Here is a 20,936-nt window from a genome sequence, read left to right as displayed (position 1 = left end):
AAAAGCCATAAACGAAAAAACCAAAATTAAATTTTATCCAACATTCTGGTGCAGTCGTCTAATCACAGCCATCAGATTCACTATATATCACAAAAAAATAAAAATATATGCGCGCGATATATTGAAAGAGTGTCAAGGCTTGGAAAATTTTACGTTCCTATTAGCCGCAAGAAATGGAATTTTTCTCCTCTTCTCTGCTATTTGTAAACAAGACTGCATTGTTGTAAACAAGTCGTTTATATGGCCAAGATGATTTGGCTTAGCCTGTTGTTCGCTTGGTTTTTAGTTTGATTAATTCTGGGTATTAGAGTAATTTATTTATTTTTAAACGCTTCAGACAAAAGTTTATTTATCGTGGGTTTCAACAAGTGGCAGCAGCGGATTATTTGCCTTTTCGAAGATAAAAGGAGTTTTCTTTAAAGAGCACACGAATCTGACACCTAAACTATTGTATTGGTCTAGGAATATTATTAGGTAACGTAATTATTTATTTATTTCGTAAATATTGCATTTCAGATGATTGGTTGTTTATTGTCAAAGATTTTCCTTGTCTTTCGAAAGGTGATCGGTTACGAAAGACCGCTTCCTATATGAGTTGCATATGCCCATTTATCTATATCAAATATTTTCCGTACGATTTTCGATTCGGCGACTGCGTTTTCTGGGGTTCGCCCACGCTTTGTTTAACTTTAGCACATATGCTGGGTTCCTCGTTACATTATATATTCATACAATGTCTGCATTTGTTGACAACATTTTACAATGCTTTATTTTTAACAGCTCGTTAGCCAGGGCGGAGAAGGGCTGGGTGTGGTGGGTGGTGGTGGGGTTTGGGGTGTGGCGTGGATGGGGGCGGGGACGGTGGGCTGGTCAGTTTGACATTGAGCGCGTGCCAAGCAGAAAACGCACGGCCAAAAGGCACCAAAAACGAATAAAAAAACAGCCTCCGCTCATTAGGGACAACACTTTTGCTTAATTTAACTAAACTAACTGAAATGCAGCTCACATTTCTAAGTATGAGCTTATCGCATAGCTCAAATACGATCCAATTTGACCCAATTAAGTTTAGAATTTAATATCTAAGATTAATTTATTAAGAGTTTATGCCTCTGGAACTATGGTAATAATTTTTAGAAATATTGGAAATGGAAATCTGGTTTAAATTGGAATAAATATATTCACCATTTTAAGCATTTAATAAATAATTAATACTTTCCGCGATTTAGTATTACAATTAAATGAGTTGCACTAAATAACTAAATTGCAATCTAACTTGATTTTTAACAGTAGTCACGAAATAAAAAATACAACCCAAGCGAGTGCCTACAGGTAAAAAAAAAAAACTAATTAAATAAGCAAAATATTTTGACATTTCCGGTCACATTTTAATGTTGTCAAAATCCGGGCGAAAGTCAATTTTTCCCCAGCTAATCTCGAGGCCTATTTTTTGCAGCCGGTGGCGTTAGCTGTCATGATTTTCCACTACTGCCGAAAAAAATTTTAAGTACACCCGTCAGCGGCTTTGTTTCAATTTGCTTTTGGTAGCAGGAAAAACTAAGTGGCCAGCAATTGCTGCCGCAGGGCAAAGAGCAACAAAAATTAAAACAAACAAATGGAGAGCAAAGTTAATGTCAGTCAAGTGGCGGGGAAGGCAGGGAGCGCGCAGGGGGATGGTGGCAAATCAAGCATAAATCTTTCAATTGTGTTTGGATTTTGGGCCGGAGTTAATAGCCAAGAACAGCGGCGGCGGAATCGGTTAACGAACCCGCTGCACTGCACTGCACTTTTTCTGGCCATTGTTGTTTACATAGAACGGTGGTGGATAGGTAGATATCTGGATATTTGGATAGGTTGGATGTAAGATCTAGGCATACCCTCACAATGTTTGCAACATTTTGCTGGTGGCTCATCGCTGGCGGCGTCGGCAATGACCGGCATGGTCCCCGCAAACCACTCGAACCACTTAAGCCCGGTGGTGCAGGTGCAGTCCTTTCGGAGTCTCTTTTTTGGGATCCTGCTTGGCTCGATGAACGGCGATGATCGGCGGGCTATTAGAGACACATCCTTGGGTTTCGGCACTAGGGACACTCGCGCGACACAACCACCTGCTGTCAGGAATCTATGGTTTCTTCTCAATCAATCTTCGCTAACTTGGATATATCTTTTAGCAGGGTTTTCAGCAATGGAATGTTGGCATTTTCGTAACACTTCTTAGGCTAAACACTTTAAGATCAGTTAGATCGGTTAGATCGGGCGTAAGATCCTCTCTCGGTTCGCTATAGTCCGCTACTGACGGTGCTAATCGTTCTGCTGTCTGTCGTCTGTGTGGGACGTCACGCCAGGCTATTTCTAGTCTTTTTTGGCTTTCACATTGCGCTTTTCCGTGAAAATCGTCTGTTTTCGTTCGAGAGACGTTCAAACGTGAAACCTCCGCAGAGACCACTGAGTGTAGATATTCCGGGCGCACGGCGATCTGCTCCCATTTCGAATACCGAATTCGAAATCTTCAAAATTTTCGAACGCCTCTCCGGCGCAGCATCTCGCCAATGTTAGATAATTTGACTTTTTCACCATTTTTCCTCAATGAAACAATGAACTTTCACATTTCCTACACGAACAACAACCGAATCGACGAGCATCAGCTCGCTCTTTCACTCTCCGAGTTTCGAAAACGCTTTTTCGAAAATAGAACTGTAGATCCTCTCGCCGGAGAGTCCGGCCGTAGAGATCGGCGCACGGCTCTTAATTTCGAAAAGTTTTCTTCAAAGTTTTCGGTCTACTTTCCCAAGCACCCTACACTAAGGAGAGTTGCTCACTTAGTCGGGTATTTGGGGTCCTACGATCGTTTGGGATCGGTTCCTAAGTGGGTTTGTGGGTCAAGGCGTCTGCCTGCACTTAGTCTAATCATCTTCGGGTGGGTTCGGTTTCGGGGAAATGCGCCAAGGTCCCTCAAAGGTTGAAATTGATTGGTGCCGAATCCTTGGCTGTCACAAGACAGCAATTAATGGTCTTTTATGTGATACTTAGTATTATTTTTACCAAATACGATTATTTGAAGCAGTCCAATTTCTTTTCCAATCAGTACTTGACATTGCCTTATATAAATAATAGTCGCATAATCCCCAAAACAAGTTAGGTAGTAACCAAATGTAGCCCCCTAAAGTTCAATGCATCTTAAAGCAAGCAGCATTCGCATCTGAGTATAGCCTTAACACTTTAAATATATATTATTTACGACTGACTTCCTAAAATATATTTCCCCATTTCATTTTCCAGTCCCCGACACCTTCTATTTATTTTCCCGAGCCTCCATATCCCAAGGAGCAACAAAAAGATATGCCAAGTGAAAAATGCGAAAAAAAATAATATTTATTATTTGGCCACCATCCAAAGCAGAGATCTTAACTGCAAAAATCCTTTGCAAACATTTCAACGACCTTGAAAAGCAACGTCTCTGAAAAAACTTTCGCCAGATCGCAGCATAATTTTCTGCCAATAAACAAATTCACAAATTGGGCAATTGGACGTTGGGGAATCGATTCCAGCCATAAAATATAATTTATGATGCTTGTAGAATCTAAACACATACCGAGCTGCGAATTGATTTCAATTCGATTGTGGTGGGCCAAAAGATGTAGTGAGAACCACCTGCATGACTAATCCCCGATCAGTATCCCCATCGAATTTGCTCTTTCGATTGATTTGCGGCCGAGGAATGCAGGCAAATGAAAATCAAAGTAAATCGCAAATATAAATTTAGAACGCTTCAACTAATTGGGTTAAATATAGCGCCAATATATATTTCTTATAATTCGCAAATAGAAATATACGTTTAAAAGTATAACATAAAAGCACATACCGAAAGCAGCAACTAAAAATAATAAAATTGACTCAGCTCTGATTTTCGCTGTCGTTCGTTTTGATTTAGCGACACAAAATGCTTGCTCTGCCCGACTGACGAGTGCAGAATTTTGTATAGAATCATTTCTTAAATTTATGGCCAAATTGGGCGCAAACGTCAAAAGGCTTTTCAGACCCCCGGGGAAAATCAGCGAATGGGCGGCGGATTACCAGGCATCATCTTCGATTGTGTCATGGTTGTGGGCGTGCTGTTTTATGACGCCTGTAGTCACAAACTATTCCCAGCCCCCCAATACAGTGGGTACCAGCATATCATGGACATAAATATCAAACCATTACATGCTATAACCACTAAGTACTTAGATCACATAATAAGTAGGTAACAACTTAGTAATGATTTTAAAATATTTGCCATGATTTCCGAACTCTCCAGCCGTTTGATTGTTTAGCCACTGTATCTTTGGGTATATCTTTTTCAGTTTTATGCGTTCAATTCCTTGCTTTCTGTGCAGCCTGCGATTGGGAAATTGTCGTAAACAAAGTGAACCATAATTCAAGGAAAAATATCGCCCATGCGAATTTTCCATTTGCGGCCATTGCACAATTTCCCACTTTCCATGCTGCAAGTGCAATGCCAGGGCCAAGCAGAATGTACCGAAAAAAAGGGAATTTATTTGCGAATTTCGGCGTTTGCACACTTTTATGGTGCACATGCTAAAAACATAAAAAGCTACATGCACATCCATCCGAATCTAATTGTTGTCGCTGTCAAGCACCTCGCCCAGGGTCACAGGCAAATAGTTTGGCCTATGAGTTATGAGTGGGCCGACTTTTATGGCCCACTGTGCACCAAGAACGCTCACTTTTTGATCGCCTTAATGCAGGCATTGCTTATTTATTTCTGGATTTTTGTGCATAAATTATTAGCGGATAGCATAAAAAGTATGGGAACACGGCATCAAGACAAGCACAAATCGAGCGCGTCAGAATTTTCGGCGTGGGCGAGAAAAGTCTTTCTCTCGTTCCTCGGGGGGGCAGGAGCGGCGGCGGAAAATGGAAAAACATTTTTCACCATGCGAAAGTTTTGCTGCTCTTATTTGACGTCGTTTCATAATGACGAAACGGCACAGCGAGCATTTAGTTTTAAAGCAGCTATAAACAAAAATCATTCGAAACAGCGGGAAACTTCAGCAGATTTTCATTACCAATATTTCATGAATTCTTTTCCGATTTTACCTTTTGAAGTTTTAAATAGTTATGATTAATTAGAACCAATTCACTGCAATTTAATGTATTATACAAGTAATGGACGTAAATTTGAATTAATTAATAGTTATGTTCCTAAGATATCTATTTATACACGAAAAAACTCTCGAAAAAACCTATTTCGTCGCCTGATTTCATAACCTGCGATAATTTATGTGATTACTTAAATGAGATATGTTAGATCGGTAAACAAAATAAAAACAAAAACTATGCCAAGAACATATAATTGGTTTAAAGAAACGATGAAATCCAAAATCTGTTTTCCACACTGACTGCGAAAACTATGCTATCATTTTCGACGGCTCAAATAGCAACAGGTAGCGGGTGTATACTTCAAGCAGGCACTGTGCGGCGACAACAAGCCAAAATAAATAAAAAGTCTAACAAAAATAAGAAATGAATGAGCACACCCGCTGCAATAAATAATTATTTTGATCGACCGAATGAAACCACTAAAATATTTTAATTTGTTTGAGAATTGTTCTTAAGTGATAATGTTCTCCGGGGTCATTGCATTTTGGATGCTGAATTATACATTGAAATAAGTTCTTTATACTCTTATCACGGATTGTGCATTTTTTTTATCAGTTTTATAGTTACATATGTATGTATGTGTATATCTATGTACATATGTATCTCAGCACACATTTTTATAGATACCGGGTAATTCCCTCACAAAATTGCTGAACCTAATGCCTTCAGCCTAAGGAACTGACTCAGTATAAATAGCAATAATAGAAACAATAATAGTTTTATGAGGCACAGTACAGTCAAGCCCCTATAAAATGCATTGAATGGATACAAGCCGAATGTTATTACTTGCAATATATATGAAAGAGTTTAAATAATCTGTGTTATATGTTGTATTGTAAGCTGTTGTAGTTGGTTATTCATTTCTAATCAAAAAACCTAAATTCAGGAGAGCGAAAATTCCAATTGGAAAAAGGGCGTCGCAGTCTCGGACAAAAGAAGACAACAAAAGCAGTAGAAACGCCGGCAAAACAAAGACGCGAAGCAGCGGCACAAAGCGGAGTAGCGAAAAGCGACGAATAGGAGCCAAAGAGAGATGCGAAAACTTTGCGAATCTCTACCAGAAAGCGGATTAAAAGCAGCCGCCAGATAGATATACATAAATGCAATTAAATAAAGAGGGCCTACATAAAAATTGCAGCAAAAATCAAATTTAGACGGGAATCTCACGCACATCGCACGCACAAAACTCGCACACACGCTCATTTATATAAATAAACAAAAAAGAAGCAGAAAAAATAGCAAAATTACCTCAGCGCACGTTGTTGTTGCTGCCGTGGTTGTGTGTGTTTGTAGTTATTGCTGGTCTCTTTTATATATATTGTTATTGTTGCTGCAGCTGCTCAAATCGGAGCGGATTTCGCGACACGTAGACGGTCAACGATAAAGCCAAGAACTTATTGCACATCGGAGAAGCGTTTGGAGGCGCGGGGCGAACTTAAGTCGAATGTTAAATATTATTTAGTTTTAGTTTTTAACAAATACGCGACGTTCTTAGAGCTGGTACAAGAATCGATGGCTAGCTGGGACTATCGATATGTCAACAGATTAGAGCTGATTTCGGGTGACCAGGTTCTTTTAAATATTCAATCAAAGGCGATTGGAAATCGATAGCGATATAACTTTCCCCAAATTTAAATATATTACAAAGCTACGAAACATGCAACTATGATCATTTATTTTATTGTATTTTAAATAGTAAAATCATACTCAGTTAACAATTTTTGAGGAATATTTGAAAGATTTTTGCGGGGTGAAACATTTCTAGACATTTTTAACGTCATTGAATCAGAACCATACCTTGTTTAATACAACAGTAATGTTTTAAACAATTTTTTTAGAGCAGTGCACCTGTGCACTTAAGAGTTTTAAGCAGCTGACACACTAATCGCATGTAATGAATTATAGTAATAAATATTCTTCAGATTTTTTTAAATTGCCAGTAGCCAGTTTTCGGTACACCTAACCACTAGCCAGATTTGGCAGCGCTGTCTGAAAACAATTATCGATACCGATTGGAGCTGTCATCAAGTTGCAACCCTATAGAGACGCCGGGACTTCTTGGTGTAAAGAAAAAACGAAAAAGGGCTGTCTTTTTAATCGCCGCAAAGAATCCGAAAAAACGTGAATTTACCACCGAAAACGGAGCTCCGGTAAGTGAAAAATAACTGGGAATACCTTGTGCTTATACTGGAATAATCGAAAATGCCCCTCTTGTGACCCGCAGGCTGAAAGACCTACGTGTACCGCAGGAAAACGAGGAACACCACGAACAAAGATGTCGGACATCTCCAGCGAGGACCTGCGTCGTGAGATTCAGGCGGTGCTGAAGGACGCCGATTTGGCCACCATTTCGGCAAAGAGGGTGCGCGAGCAGGTGGAGGGAAAGCTGAACTGCTCCCTGCTGAGCCGCAAGAAGGAGTTTGACAAGATCGTTATGGAGGTGATTAACGAGCAGCAGGACGAGGAGGATGAGGACGATGACGACGGCAAGGATCCTGATGCGGATCCCGACGATGAGAGTGAGCCCAGTGAGGAGGAGGACCCCAGCAGCAGCGAGGAGGAGGCCCAGAAGAAGAAGAAGCCGGGTCCCAAGAAGAGGCCACAGCCCACGAAGCACAAGGCACCCAAGAAGAAGCGTAAGACCCTCAATGCCGACGATTCCGGCACCGAGAGCGATGCCGGCTCGGACTCGGACTACGAGGTGGTCAAGAAGCCGGCGGCCAAGAAAAAGGCTAAGGCAGCCGGAGGAGCAGGATCGGGACGTAAGAGCACCGGCTTCACACGAGCATACAATCTCTCACCGGAACTGAGCGCCCTCATGGGTGAGTCCTCCCTGCCGCGCCACGAGGTGGTGAAGAAGGTGTGGGCCATCATCAAGGAGCGGGATCTGTACGACCCCAAGAACAAGCAGTTCGCCATCTGTGACGACGAGCTGATGAAGGTGATGAAGATCCGCCGGTTCCGCACCTTTGGCATGCTGAAGCACCTTAAGCCACACTTTCTCGACTAGATCCGCCCTCCAATCCCCTCCAGATGCAAATATATGTGTACGCCTCTCAGCCAGCCTGGTTTACCAATCCCCTGTAACTTTCGGCTCCGCTTGGATTTGTTTTTTCCGCAACCTTTGATTAAGATTTAGTTGACGCATGTGTTTAGCATTAACCTAATTAGGACGGGTTTGATATGCACTTTACGGCATTTTAAGAAGAGTTCATGCCACAAGCGCAAGATGAACGGAAAAATTATATAAAAAACGATTGTAATACATAACGTGTATGATTTTTTATGACAAACTCGTGTAGTTTACATTTTATAAAGTATCAAAGAAAACATAACAAGTTTAAGGCAAGTATCGAGTAATAAAAAGAGAAATAGACGAGTGATGCATCTGAAAAATAAGAAAACAACTTTTCCTGGATTTCATTCGGGTTGACGGGGGAAAAATCAATCAATAGAACAGATCTAATTGCTCAATAAAGAATCCCTTTTTTTATTGTTTTGCGTTTCTCACAAATTTCTTACAAACATTTTTCACTTTTTCTAATATACATATTAGGTGTATATATGCATTGTATATATATATAATTCTCGATCTGATATATATGCCAGCGTGTATATAATTGAATAAATGGAATACTTTGCACTGCATTTCCATCAACGCTCTCAGGACGAAACGAAAGTACAAAAGTGCCATAATCAAAAGCGGGGGCATAAACATTAACAAATTAAGTACGTAAACAATACGAGAGGTTAAATCGATCACTTATTGCACAGCTGTCGTAGCTCAAAAAAGGAATTAGTCAGGAAAGTCGTTTACATTACAATTTACATCGATTTTACACGAAATAGGTTTATAAATATCATGCAAATATACCATTATGTCTCAGCTTGTAAATCAATTACAAATATTATCAATTCCAAATAAGAAATATACGTTTAGAGAACTAATCGCGTCTTTTGAGCTATAGCAGTCTGATTGACAGGCATTCGAAATATCTAAAATAAATTCAAGTAACCGGCTACAAAAATGTTGAAGGGGATAAATTCTTGTGGCAAGATTAGTTTGGGGATTAGAGAGTCATGGATGATGATAAGTAAACGGAGGGAATACTCCTGCGGCTAAAGCGAGTGCTAAATACTATGTCGAAGACTTTAAATGCTAACAAAAAGCAACCAAGAATTCCGCTCGAGCTAAACTAAGCAATACAATGGTAATAGTAACTTTGTGTTCTCCTTTCCTTATCCTTTTGTGTTTTCCGTGTGTGTGTGTCAACAATTGTTTTAAATAGTTTTACTTCTTCGCAAAGACAATACTTTCGTTGGCGTTGTTGTTTCTTCTAATTGCTGTTGTTATTGTCCGCATCCGCCCATCTTTCATCCTAGTAGCGGTAGTAGTTGGGCTTGAAAGGACCGGCCTTGTTCAGGCCCATATACTTGGCCTGCTCGTCGCTCAGCTCTGTCAAATGGGCATCGAAGGTGGGCAGGTGCAGGCTGGCAACATATTCGTCCATTTTCTTCGGCAGCAAGTAGACATCCGACTTGTAGCGTCCGGGCGGGGCATTGAAAAGCTCAATTAGGGCCAAGGCCTGGGTGGCCGAGGTGATGGACACGGCAAACGAGGGGATGCTGGAGCAGCTCAGGTTAACCAACCTGCCCTCGGCCAGCAGTATGATGTACTTGCCCTCCGGCCAGATAATGTGGTCCACCTGGGAGCGCACCTTCTCCCAGGTCAAGTCCGGTGTGCGCAGGCCATTCACATCGATTTCCGTGTTCGAGTGGCCCATATTGCACACGATGCAGCCACTCTTCATTTTGTCCATGTGCTCGCGCACCACCACGTTCTTGTTGCCTGTCGCCGTCACCACAATGTCCACGTTGCGAATCACCTCGTTCAGCTTGACCACACGGAATCCATCCATACTGGCCTGCAGAGCGCAAATGGGATCGATCTCCGTGATGTACACAATGCAGCCCTGTGATTGAATTTTGGAAAGTTAATAAAGACATTATATTTTTTAGTAAGAAGAGCTATTCACCTGTCCCTTTAGAGCCTGCGCACATCCTTTGCCCACATCACCGTAGCCACAGACCACGACCTGCTTGCCACCGAACATCACGTCCGTGGAGCGCTTGAGACTGTCCAGGATGGATTCCTTACAGCTGTACAGGTTGTCGAACTTGGTCTTTGTCACCGAATCGTTTACATTCATTGCCGGCACCGTGAGCTTGCCGGCCTTAGAGAGCTGATATAGTCTGTGCACTCCAGTGACGCTTTCTTCCACGATTCCCTTGACCAACTTGAACATGGTCGGGTACTTTTTCAGCATCAAGTGCGTGGCATCGCCGCCATCGTCCAGGATCATGTTTGGCTGCCAGTTCTCCGCGTTCACGCAGCGATCGATGCACCACCAGAAGTCCTCCTCCGTCTCGCCGCGCCAGGCGAAGATCGGGATTCCAGATTCGGCCAAAGCAGCAGCCACTTCGTTCTAAAAAAGAATAAGTTTTTAGTATAACACAGTTCCAGTTTTTTCTAAAAATAATAGTCCTTCAAAGCAAATAAAATGATTGTCAAACAGGTAAAGCCCTCAAGAGTTTCGAAAGTACGCCTGGCCTGATAAATCGAGTCACCCTAATGCAGCGTAAACGTTTGCTAATATCTGACTTATATCGAGCTGATAGGCATCGGGCTCCACCCTCGCTAAGCACGGCACTCGTAGCTCGGCTGATAAGTCCGAGGTGATACAGGTGAATCAGCGTGACAGGCTGTCGGGGTCCGTGGGCGATAAAAGCTGAGACGGATGGGTGCATAAATGATCGGGGGAGGGCCTGTGCCCGTGTCCGCGTCCGCGTCCGCGCCCTCGCACTCGCATCGCTTCATTAGAGGTCCCATAAATTGTTTAGAGTCAGCAGACTCGTGATAATTGCATCAGCCACGCCGCAGGAATAGGCGAGTAACCGCAGCCGTTTCGATGCTGGAAACCAAACTGCGTCCGTAACTTCCACTCCCAATGATATGGCGACCCAATTCAGGGCACATCAATTACTCAGCGATTGCCAAACACTTGAGCCGCGGGCGCTTAATTGATTAACATGGCTTGATTGATCATTTGTTTGCGCCGCCTGGCGTGACAACAATTGTCTCCAAGCGACCGAGCAGATCAAGTGACCAAGCCAGGCATATGCATATGAATTTAAATAAATATGGAAAAATGAGTTTAAATATATCCATTAAATGCATTTGGCAGCCTAAATGTGGCCTTTCGTCGCCACAAATGTATAATTTTTAAACAAAAAAGTTAAAACCCCATGACTTTTTACGCGACGTATGGTAATAAATAGCTAAATGAATATGGCGGATGGGTCGTAAACCAGAACTCACCTGCGTGGAGTAAATGTTACAGGCGGCCCAACGCACACTGGCGCCCAGTTCCACCAGCGTCTCGATGAGCACCGCAGTCTGGGCGTTGATGTGTGTGCATCCCACGATCTTGGCGTCCTTCAGCGGCTTGTCCTCGGCTGCCCGCTTCTTTAGCGCAATAATGCCCGGCATCTCCTGCTCCGCGATCTCGATCTCCCGCCGCCCAAATGCATGCTGGGCGGCTATGTTCCTTACGCAGAAGTCGGAGCTGCCTCTGGAGTTCTTTTGGACCTTTTCCCTAGGCGGCACGTCGTCGCCATCCTCGCTGCTGCCCGTGTAGCTGGCGGAGCTGAAGGAATCCGTTGAGGAGGCACTTAGCGAGCGACTCCTGTACCGACTGGTCTTCTTCAGGGCCGAGGATTGCTTGGTGGCCGGCGGAGGAACCACCACGCTGGCATCCTGCGGCGCCGGTCCTGCCTGCTGCTGCTTGTCCCCGCCACCAAATCCAGGATCAACTACAACAGTATCTGCTAGGTTGTTCATGGTGGAAGTAGAGGGTTATCTGGGGATTTCCTTAATATCCTGTCCCCCTTATGTAAGCCGTATTCGCGTTGTTCTTGGCTCCAGTGACTGCAGTGAATGCAATCCTTTTCCGCTCCTCCTTCGAACGGCCCGCCTTGGATGTTATGTAAAGCCTGAAATCCAAGCAGGATACGCTGCAAATAGCTGAGTTCTCTGGTCTGATTCTATACAAACTGCACAATCACGTGATTTATCGACTTTGTGGAGCCCACAATTTGCGAAATTAATTGTTTTTAGTGCGAGTCTCCTTTGTTTCACCTCTCCACTAATGTTGTTGTTCTTCTTCTTCTTCTTTTGCGAAGGGGGGCTACACTTTGGATCCGGGGATTCCTGGGTTTTCCGGAGGGGGGATGGTGATGCAGCCGTCGGCTTTCGGGCGACGTTGTTTGTGTTGCGACCAAGGTGGGGATCGTTTGGCGATCGTTTATTGAATTTGATTTTATCCGGAGAAAAGAGAACTAAACCGAACCGAGGACAGTAAGCGAGACACGCGAAAATACCAAAACGCAGAAGGCGTTAGTGTTATTCTGCAAATGCGGTAAGTTCCCACTGGCAAAATTCAAAGTAACGACTTTTCTACTAAAATCGTCTAACAATCTATATTATTGAGTGCATATAATTAATAATATGCTTATTTTAATTAAACAAAACTAATTTAATTATATTAATCGAGAATTCAACCTCTTTAACTGCGGTATAATCTTAATGCAAGTCATTGAAATGTGTAAATAAATAAGACAAAAAGAAATTGACAAAGTATTCGAATTTTATTAACAAAAAATAGGTAACACATTCACCCTACATCTCTTCCTGCATATAGCCGCACACCTCGTAGTCATCCGCCGTGGTGACCAAGTGCGCTTCCGTGAGAAGGCCCTCCTTGTAGGTCTGTCTTTTGGCAACCACCCGAGACATTTCCTCCGGTGCAAGAGGTCCCTGTTTGGCGTGTTTCTGGATGAAGTCCGCTGCTAGTTGCCGATCCACGACGGACATCTCCAGGCTGCGACTCCAGGCAAGCAGGGCCAGTGGTCGCTCTGGACTTAGAGCCAGCGAGGGTGACACCAGATGGCGATACAGGCAGCCACCAACGATGTCCTGCAGCTGCTTCACTTGACCGGGAAAGGCGCAGGGATGGTAGAGCATCACGATGGCACCTTCCGCCAGATTACGAACGTATCGCTGAGGTGGCAAGTAGGAATATATGCCATATTCAGCGGGCATAGGGCGATAATGTCCACTGGTAATAAAGATAGAAGTTTAAGATTAGCAGGAAATCCTGGTATAGTTCACCTTACTTGGTGGCAGGCAGATGGGAGTAACTGATGGGCTCATTAAGGCACTTGGCAGGCGGCAGATAGGCGCTGGGTAGGAAGTGCTCCGTGAGAATGGCTTCTCTGGACAAATCCGGCTGATACAAGCTGCGATTGCTGCTGATGCAAAGATAATTCAGGCTATCACGGATGTCATTTGGATCGAAGTCAACGGCAAGGTTGCTCTGAAAAATTGTAACAACAATGTAGGCAAAGCATTCAGCAGAATTTAAGGGGATTCCCCATGTTCCATACCCTCTGATTTTTGGGAGGAATACCCTTTAAGCAAAACTCACCTTGCCATCATCACAGATGCTCTGATTTGTTTTGTGAGGTTCGTGGGGACCCTGGGGAAACCATTTGCCCTGCCAAGAATCCTGGGTGGTGCTCTCCTCAGTCTTCGTTTCCTTACCGACCAGCGGTTTCTTCTTTACCACGTGCGGCTCGCCAGGGGCTTGTGGAAACCACTTGCCCTCCCAACCGTCCTTGGTTGTGGACTCCAGCGGAGCAACTGCCTCGGTGGTGCTCTTAATTTTAGATTCCATCGTCTCCTGCTGTTGTCCCGGGGCATGGGGAAACCACTTGCCCGGCCAGTCATCATCGCCAGGCGGAGCACCTAATGGAACCTGCACACGTTGCACATCATTGAAGAGGTCGGGTGGGGACTTCCCCATCTTCCCCAGCTTATCATCCGGATCAAGTGTTGGCTCCAAGAGATTAGCCTGCGATTTCTTGATGGACTTCGCATCGTTAAGGGCGAAACCAAGGCAAAAGAGGGTCAAATAATGCCAAATAAACATAATAATTGCAAGCGAAAGGAAAACAAAAGAAAAAAATAAGCAAACAAAAATATAATTAAGAACTTTGCAAAACAGCTGTGGAGCTACGTTTTCCAACACTGGCCAAAGCATGACTTTGTTGCAGGGTAGCAACAGGTGGTTTGGGTTTTGAATAGTTTGTCGATGGAAATTATTTGTTGTTAAAATAATACAATGTTAGAAACCTTTGGGAAAATAAAGATTTACATGCTAAGCAGACAACAGAAAACTAACATTAAAATAAATGGTAAATTGATATTTACATCAAGCAGGTAGTTTTCAATTTAATTCAAAAACTAATCTATTATTATTTAGAAATATTATGAAAAACTGCGTAGTAATTTTTAATAACAAATTAATAAAAAGCCTTTTAGTTACATGTTGAAATAAACATTTAAATTTAAAACGCACTGTTCGTCCTCCCCCGCATTGCCCTCAGCAGGGGGTATTTAGCGAACTGCTCACACCTGGCCACACTGACCGCAGCAACAAAAAGAGGAAGAACAAGGGCCAACTTGATGGTCACTTGCTACTGCGCTTTATTATTTCATTATTTTCCAAAATAATGCACATATATACCCGCCCACAGCCGCCCTCCGCCCCCGCCAATCAAAAAATGTGAGTGGTAAGCGTTTTCACTAGAGTCTTATCACCAATTTAAGCCTCAATTCTCTTCCGTTTCCGTGACTCGCCACCCAGAAAACAATAACAAAGGGGTGTTGTTGTTGCTGTCGCTGCTGCTGCGCTGGAAAAACAACTCGCATAAAATTGTAAAACGCACAAAGAAGGCGAACGTGGAAAGTTAGGGCAAAAACCCAGTCACGATGTCGTGGTTTAATCCCTGGGATGGCCTCAAAACGAAAATGTGTCGCTACCTGCTTCAGCGATACCTGGGCCAGTTTTTCGAGAATAACTTGAACCTGGAACAGCTGAAGGTGGACCTTTACAATGGCAAGGCGGTGGTGGAGGACATATTCCTGAAGGTCAACGCCTTCAACGATCTCTTCGAGGATCAGGGCTGGGCCTTCGAGGTGGTCTCGGGCCACATTGGCCGTCTGACTGTCGTGGTGCCCTGGAATGCGCTGATGACCAATGACAGTAGCCTTGAGATCCATAATCTAACTATCACCTTGAGACCAGTCACACGCTATCAGAGCGGCACCACCATGCTGGAGTCCATGTGGTCGTCGGTGAGCAGCTCGATGCAAATGGCCGAGGAATGCATGAAGCAGGTGGATGACGATGTGCCCTTCCTGAATCACAATAACGCCCTGATTGGGCTGGAGAAGTTCGCAGAAACCATCGACAATGTGCTCAATCGCATTCGGGCCAAGCTAACAAATACTACTTTGAACATAGAGTACCTGCTGCCCAGATCGGACAGGAAGCTGGTGCTCTCCTTCCAGGCCAGCCATGTGGAGTACAAAAACAAGACGGGCTACGAGTTGCCCATGTCCACCTCCCAGGACACTGAAACCGAAGAAGATCCCAACAGCAGCTTCAATGCACTGCCCATGATAGCCAAGCACAATTTGGTGATCGAGGGCCTTAGTTTGCACACCTCTGAAGTCCTTGATGTAATGGATCACCAGTACGGACCCACTCCTTACGAGCAGCTTTGCAAGATTGTAGAGCTCAAGGGCGCGCAAAACATCCAAATCAACATCAAGCAGACGGAAAATATAGTTGGGCCCAAGGTCAGCCTAGAACTCAGTCTGGACGACATATACTTCATGCTCACGCCGCGCCAAATTCACCTGCTTGTCGAGTTCTCCAAGGGCTTCAACTGCGGTGGTCAGCAGGAGCGACCCAAAAAGGGCAGAAGCTTGAAATCGGCTCCGCCCAGTGAGTATCAGATGCAAAGTCTGCAGCAGCCCACCCGGATGACGGGGATTTTGGGCCAGAATGCAGACTGGTGTACAGGAATGTCAGAAGCCGACCCCTCCGAATACTCCGCCTATGGAAATCCCCCGAGGAGCGGTTACGCACGGAGTCGAAAGATGAGCGAGTCCACAAACAGCATGGTCACCTCCTGTACCAATACTCTCCAGCAGGAATTGGGGTACACAGAGAAATCCGGCGAGATCCTCAAGTTCAAGGTGCAGATCTCGAAAATCTACGGAATCGCCTTGCACCAGGACATTCTTATCCAAAACACGGCCAACATCGACAGTTGCAGCACGGTTTTCGATCACGCAAGTTACCTTCTTTACTCGGACACTGCCAGTGGTTTCTTTTTGGGCTCGCTCCTAGAGAATCACATGCCGCTGCAGAATCAGCAGTACCTCCTGCTACGAGCAGCCCCAATAATCGTTAGTGGAAGCCAGCAGCGCTATTTCCAGGAGCTCACATCGCGGACTACTTTGTCCGCCACTGCGGTGGATCTCATCGAGGTCCTGGATAACTCCATGGAGCATCTGCTTCAGTTTGACCGCCAGCGAAACTGCCCGGATGGCTACCACATCCGACCGGAGATCGTGCTCACGCAGAGCTCCTCGTTCATGTTCAAGCAGAACCACAATCATTGTTCCAACAAAATTGAAGTCAGTTTAGATGAATGTACGGCAGAATTGGATGTATCCATATACGATCGACTAGGGGCGCTCTTTGGTTGCTCTCCGTTTTCCGCTGATTCGACTTCTTCAACGCAGTATCCAGATGATCCCAACCAAACGGAGTTTGTAGTGAAGTCCGAAAATCTGCGTCTTCACTTGCGCTTTCCTGTGGTGGATGGCAGAGCGGCCAACGATCCGCAAAAGATTCCCTGGTGGAAGAAGAATGTGCGACGTGATTTCTTGGCCGTGGAGTTCCGCGCCCTGGTCGTCAGTTCGAGGTCTCAGATAAGCATCGTTTCGGATGAACTAGATGTGTTTTATTGTGACGCGGATAAGCAGAGCGCCGTGCACCTCTTGAAATGCCAGCAAAGAATGCAGCCAAATAAGAAGATCCAAATTGACGTACTTCAGTTGAAGGACACGACTGATGGTCAGAAGAAAGCAAGAAAGTCACCCTTTAGCTCAAAATGTACCTTTGGCTACACCTCCCATGTCGATGGACTCGATGGCAGTGTGGACAAAACAGATTCCCTTTTGCCTGGTGAAACGGAGGAGATCAATGAATTCTGCGATAGTTGCACCCAGTGCTCCAAACTAAAGATATTTACGTTTATTCCACAAGTTAAGGTTGTGCTGGAATCCAAGAGTATGTATGAATTGATATACAACCGTTTGAACGGAGATCTCTTTATGTGGGAACCACGTTCTCCGCACTATGACATCCATACGGATAACGAAGTCCCAGAGTCGAAAAACCTGTATGCAGAGCCCCAGCTGGAGGAGTTCAGAAGGAACTTGCTGCTCAGTACCAGTACCATGGAGAGCAGCATATACTTTTCCATGGCGGAGCCAACGGTTTCTGCTCCACCAGCGCCACCAGTTCGGAATGAAGCCTTCTCCTTTGAGTTGTTTGTGGAGCAGGGATCATTGATTCTGTTTTCGCATCTTCTGGATGTCGAGACCAACCAGCGATCCAAGGAGTGTGGTAAGTTTCAGGTGAACATAAAGGAGCTGCGTTTGTTTACAGTGAATGGATTGGATGACGATTCGAATAGGAGTTTCTTCTGCATCCAGCTGGGCGAGATCGAGGCTTTGCATTGCGGAAATACGCTTCAGGATTTGGAGTTGGCCTGGAGTGATTTGGCGGATAAAAACCTGCTGCCCACGATCTATAATTTTCCCAATGTTCATCAGCAGTCGGACAGGAAAAGAATGGAGGTGTTATCGCTCGTGGCTGAGATCAAGAAGCAACCGGAGCAGCGCATCAAGAGGATGAAGATGTCTTTTGGAATAAGTGGCGCCATTCTGCAGCATCACTCCTGCCACTCGGAGCACTCTTGGCTGAATCAACTGATCGACTTCATGGACGTGGCCGACTTTCCCATCGAGGAATACGAACCGTTTGCTCTGGTCTCCGAGCTGCAGTTGCATGTGTGGAATGCTGGGATCGACTATCGTCCCAAATTCTTCCCACAACGCGCCTTCCTGGATCTGGGCTACTGTACCTTGAGCAGCAACATCATATCATCGATGAGTGGCTGCACTTTGCGACTCCTGGCCGAGGATTGCGTCCTGCAACTGGGATTGGTTAATGAATCCAACGACTCCTTGATACCTGTATTGAATCTGGGACTGCTGAATATATCCTTCCGCTTGAATGCGGAAGGTAGTGGACAACCGCGAGTGGATCTGCGCTCCTCCATCCACGATATGCATCTGAAGACTTGCTACGATTCGGCAGCAGCTTTGGCGCAACTCATAGCCTATTTGGCCAACGACAGGGATCTGTGTCCGCCAGAGGAGCCCATCTTGAATGAGGATACGAAACCCGCAGAGCCGAAACCCAATGAAGAGCATGAGGTGAGCGAACACACCCAGAACCATGTGAGCAAACTGATGGCCGATGCTGTGATAGACGTAGAGTGCTCGCCCAATCTCAGGGCTACAAAATCCCCAGGCGGCCGGGAGGAGGGCATTGAGATCTTCTACTTCCCGGATGAGCCAAAGGAGAAGAGGAAATCCACGCCCGTCAAGCTGCAGAACACACCCCTGATGGTTGAGAGTCCCTCGATCATCGGAGACATCCTGGACTTTGAGTCAAATGTGATCTTACAGTCCTACTACCACCACCAGAGCCAAGTGCAACCTCAGACTTCACTGGGCTCCCAAGTGCAGCAGGAGCTGGGGTCCCTGGGCAACGCGTCCCTGGAGGAGCGGGATTTCGACATCATCCATGACGAGGAGATTTCACGCATGGACAAGTTTGGTGTCAAGCAGATTTACATCTCGGAGGACCCCCTGCAGATTGTGGATAATCACTTTGAGTTGCCGCACGAGAAGGTGGATCTTCTGAGGCCTCCAGCTAATTTCCCAGTTGCCGAGAGCAGTTACACCCTCTGCGAGATGACCTTCACCTGGCACCTTTATGGCGGCCGGGATTTTCCTGATGAGCCTCTCAAGAAATCCTCTTCATCAGCAACCAGTGGCTTCGGCATGTCCGATACCTACAAGTATGGAGTGTCGCAAGCTCAAGAACAAGACAAACAGGACAAAAAGGGTTCCAAGAAGAGCCTGCCAAAACAACCCAAAGGATCCCAGCGCAATCTGGAGGTTCTGGTGGAGATGCAGCTCTCCAAGATCCGATTCTCCTACGAAACCTACCCATTGACCTCCATGTACTCGTCCCGTCAGGTGCTCCTTGTGTCGGAAATCGAAATAAGAGATAGGTTGCGCTCCTCGGACATCAACAAGTTTTTGTATCACCCGACGGGCAACAATTTATCCCACAAGCCGGACGAGAACATGGTTATAGTGAAGGCTCTGAATGTGCGTCCAAATCCACAAAAGAGCTCCGCGGAAGAGTGTTCCTTGAGGGTCTCCATTCTGCCCATCAAACTCAATATTGACCAGGATACACTGCTCTTCCTCGAGGACTTTTTTTCGGGTATGTTCCGAAACTCGGCTAGTGCTGCAGGTGGCACAAAGACGGAGGGCAGTTCGTCGGCAACGGATATGCCAGTGATGTCGGTGAGCAAACTGCCGGAGGAGTTATCAGATGAGTTACCCGACTCCGAAGTTAAGGAGATGGTGGAGAGGAACCTAAATGTGCTGATTGAAGAGAACAGCTTGGAGAACGAGTTTGAGGAGGATCCTGCAACGGCTCCACCTGTGTTCTTCCGCGAGGTGATCTTCAGTCCAGCACTACCCATTTGCTTTGACTATCATGGACGGCGGATTGAACTTTCCCGCGGACCAGTCACCGGCCTAATCATGGGTCTCGCCCAGCTGCAGGGATCCGGAATTAATTTACGGGAAATCGTGAACCGGCGGGGCATCCTGGGGTGGAACAAACTCTGCGAGTTCCTGGCCAAGGAGTGGCTGAAGGACATCAAGCGGAATCAACTGCCTAATATCCTAAGCGGAATTGGACCCACGAATGCGGTGCTGCAGCTTTTCCAGGGTATCTACGATCTGTTCCGGCTGCCCATCGAGCAGTACAACAAGGATGGACGGATTATCAGGGGATTCCAGCTGGGCGCACAGAGTTTCACGGCCCGCACAGCACTGGCTGCCCTGGAGATCACCTCCAGGATCATACACCTGCTGCAATTCACGGCGGAGACCACCTTCGATATGTTATCCGCAGGTCCCTCCATGAAGAAGAGAAAGGGCGGCAGGCAGGGCAAGAGGAGGCGACAAGGGCGACCCAAGGATCTGCGCGAGGGCGTGGCCAACGCCTACACAATAGTGAGGGAGGGCATCAACGAATCGGCCAACACACTCATCGAAGCCGCCATCACGGAGCACGACCAGAAGGGCTACAGTGGAGCCGTGGGCGCGGTGGTGCGCCAGATTCCGCAGCTGGTCGTCTGCCCGGCGGTGCTGGCCACCCAAGCCACCACCAATATCCTGGGCGGCGCGAAGAGTTCGCTGGTGCCGGAGGCCAAACTGGAGGCGCGCGACAAGTGGAAGCAGGAGATCCACTAAGGAACTGCTCCCCAGATCGACTAGGTTTACGGTAGCTATAGTTCACAGGGCTTACAGCATAACGCAATGATTTTTATTGTTTTACTAATAATAAATAATGTACATAAAAGGAGCACTTGCACAAGGCGAGGTGACGAGGGACATGGGATCCCGAACGGTGATTCCG

At 45.6% G+C, this 20,936-nt stretch overlaps 5 protein-coding genes across 6 annotated transcripts in view; 2 read left to right on the top strand and 3 right to left on the bottom strand.

Moving 5' to 3' along the window:
- LOC120449602 (myocardin-related transcription factor B) overlaps positions 1-2,434 on the bottom strand; it is a 40,692-nt gene extending 38,258 nt beyond the window's left edge. The window contains exon 1 of the mRNA XM_039632170.1: positions 1,875-2,434. Coding sequence (XP_039488104.1) covers positions 1,875-1,938 — 64 coding nt within the window. The 5' untranslated portion in view covers positions 1,939-2,434. The remainder of the gene's footprint in view (positions 1-1,874) is intronic.
- A 4,716-nt stretch (positions 2,435-7,150) lies between these two features.
- LOC120449604 (upstream activation factor subunit spp27) lies at positions 7,151-8,453 on the top strand. Its single transcript, XM_039632172.2, has 2 exons — positions 7,151-7,310; positions 7,385-8,453. The coding sequence occupies exon 2, from the start codon at positions 7,436-7,438 to the stop codon at positions 8,168-8,170; it is 735 nt and encodes a 244-aa protein (XP_039488106.1). The 5' UTR covers positions 7,151-7,310; positions 7,385-7,435; the 3' UTR covers positions 8,171-8,453.
- Positions 8,454-8,623: 170 nt separating this feature from the next.
- On the bottom strand, positions 8,624-12,600 carry LOC120449603 (adenosylhomocysteinase-like 1). Its single transcript, XM_039632171.2, has 4 exons — positions 12,275-12,600; positions 11,540-12,213; positions 10,197-10,646; positions 8,624-10,133 (listed from the first exon to the last, which is right to left on the bottom strand). Exons 2-4 carry the CDS (start codon positions 12,059-12,061, stop codon positions 9,540-9,542), a joined length of 1,566 nt encoding a protein of 521 aa, XP_039488105.1. The 5' UTR covers positions 12,062-12,213; positions 12,275-12,600; the 3' UTR covers positions 8,624-9,539.
- Positions 12,601-12,847: 247 nt separating this feature from the next.
- LOC120449685 lies at positions 12,848-14,314 on the bottom strand. The gene is made up of 3 exons (XM_039632301.2): positions 13,707-14,314; positions 13,396-13,595; positions 12,848-13,337 (listed from the first exon to the last, which is right to left on the bottom strand). The coding sequence occupies exons 1-3, from the start codon at positions 14,208-14,210 to the stop codon at positions 12,899-12,901; spliced, it is 1,143 nt and encodes a 380-aa protein (XP_039488235.1). The 5' UTR covers positions 14,211-14,314; the 3' UTR covers positions 12,848-12,898.
- A 402-nt stretch (positions 14,315-14,716) lies between these two features.
- On the top strand, positions 14,717-20,882 carry LOC120447746 (autophagy-related protein 2 homolog A). 2 transcript variants are annotated; one of them, XM_039629294.1, is made up of 2 exons: positions 14,717-14,846; positions 14,928-20,882. In XM_039629294.1, exon 2 carries the CDS (start codon positions 15,053-15,055, stop codon positions 20,768-20,770), a length of 5,718 nt encoding a protein of 1,905 aa, XP_039485228.1. In that variant the 5' UTR covers positions 14,717-14,846; positions 14,928-15,052; the 3' UTR covers positions 20,771-20,882. The 2 variants fall into 2 exon arrangements, with proteins under 2 accessions (XP_039485228.1, XP_039485229.1); XM_039629295.1 differs by having other exon boundaries at positions 14,719-14,853.
- Positions 20,883-20,936: the final 54 nt, after the last annotated feature.

The sequence above is a fragment of the Drosophila santomea genome, chromosome 3L (genome assembly GCF_016746245.2).
Source record: "Drosophila santomea strain STO CAGO 1482 chromosome 3L, Prin_Dsan_1.1, whole genome shotgun sequence".
NCBI classification, from domain to species: Eukaryota; Metazoa; Arthropoda; class Insecta; order Diptera; family Drosophilidae; genus Drosophila; species Drosophila santomea.
The sequence above is the reverse complement of the archived record's forward strand: the minus strand, read 5'-3'. Positions and strand labels throughout refer to the sequence as shown.

What these genes read in the sequence shown, in the direction of transcription:
- LOC120449604 (XM_039632172.2), top strand. Translation starts at nt 7,436, where the DNA reads ATGTCGGACATCTCCAGCGAGGACCTGCGTCGTGAGATTCAGGCGGTG.
- LOC120449603 (XM_039632171.2), bottom strand. Translation starts at nt 12,061, where the DNA reads ATGAACAACCTAGCAGATACTGTTGTAGTTGATCCTGGATTTGGTGGC. An exon ending in GTAACATTTACTCCACGCAG is followed by an intron (nt 10,647 to 11,539) that starts GTGAGTTCTGGT and finishes ATTCTTTTTTAG; the next exon opens with AACGAAGTGGCTGCTGCTTT. An exon ending in CGCAGGCTCTAAAGGGACAG is followed by an intron (nt 10,134 to 10,196) that starts GTGAATAGCTCT and finishes ATTCAATCACAG; the next exon opens with GGCTGCATTGTGTACATCAC.
- LOC120449685 (XM_039632301.2), bottom strand. Translation starts at nt 14,210, where the DNA reads ATGTTTATTTGGCATTATTTGACCCTCTTTTGCCTTGGTTTCGCCCTT. An exon ending in GCATCTGTGATGATGGCAAG is followed by an intron (nt 13,596 to 13,706) that starts GTGAGTTTTGCT and finishes ACAATTTTTCAG; the next exon opens with AGCAACCTTGCCGTTGACTT. An exon ending in TCCCATCTGCCTGCCACCAA is followed by an intron (nt 13,338 to 13,395) that starts GTAAGGTGAACT and finishes CTTTATTACCAG; the next exon opens with TGGACATTATCGCCCTATGC.
- LOC120447746 (XM_039629294.1), top strand. Translation starts at nt 15,053, where the DNA reads ATGTCGTGGTTTAATCCCTGGGATGGCCTCAAAACGAAAATGTGTCGC.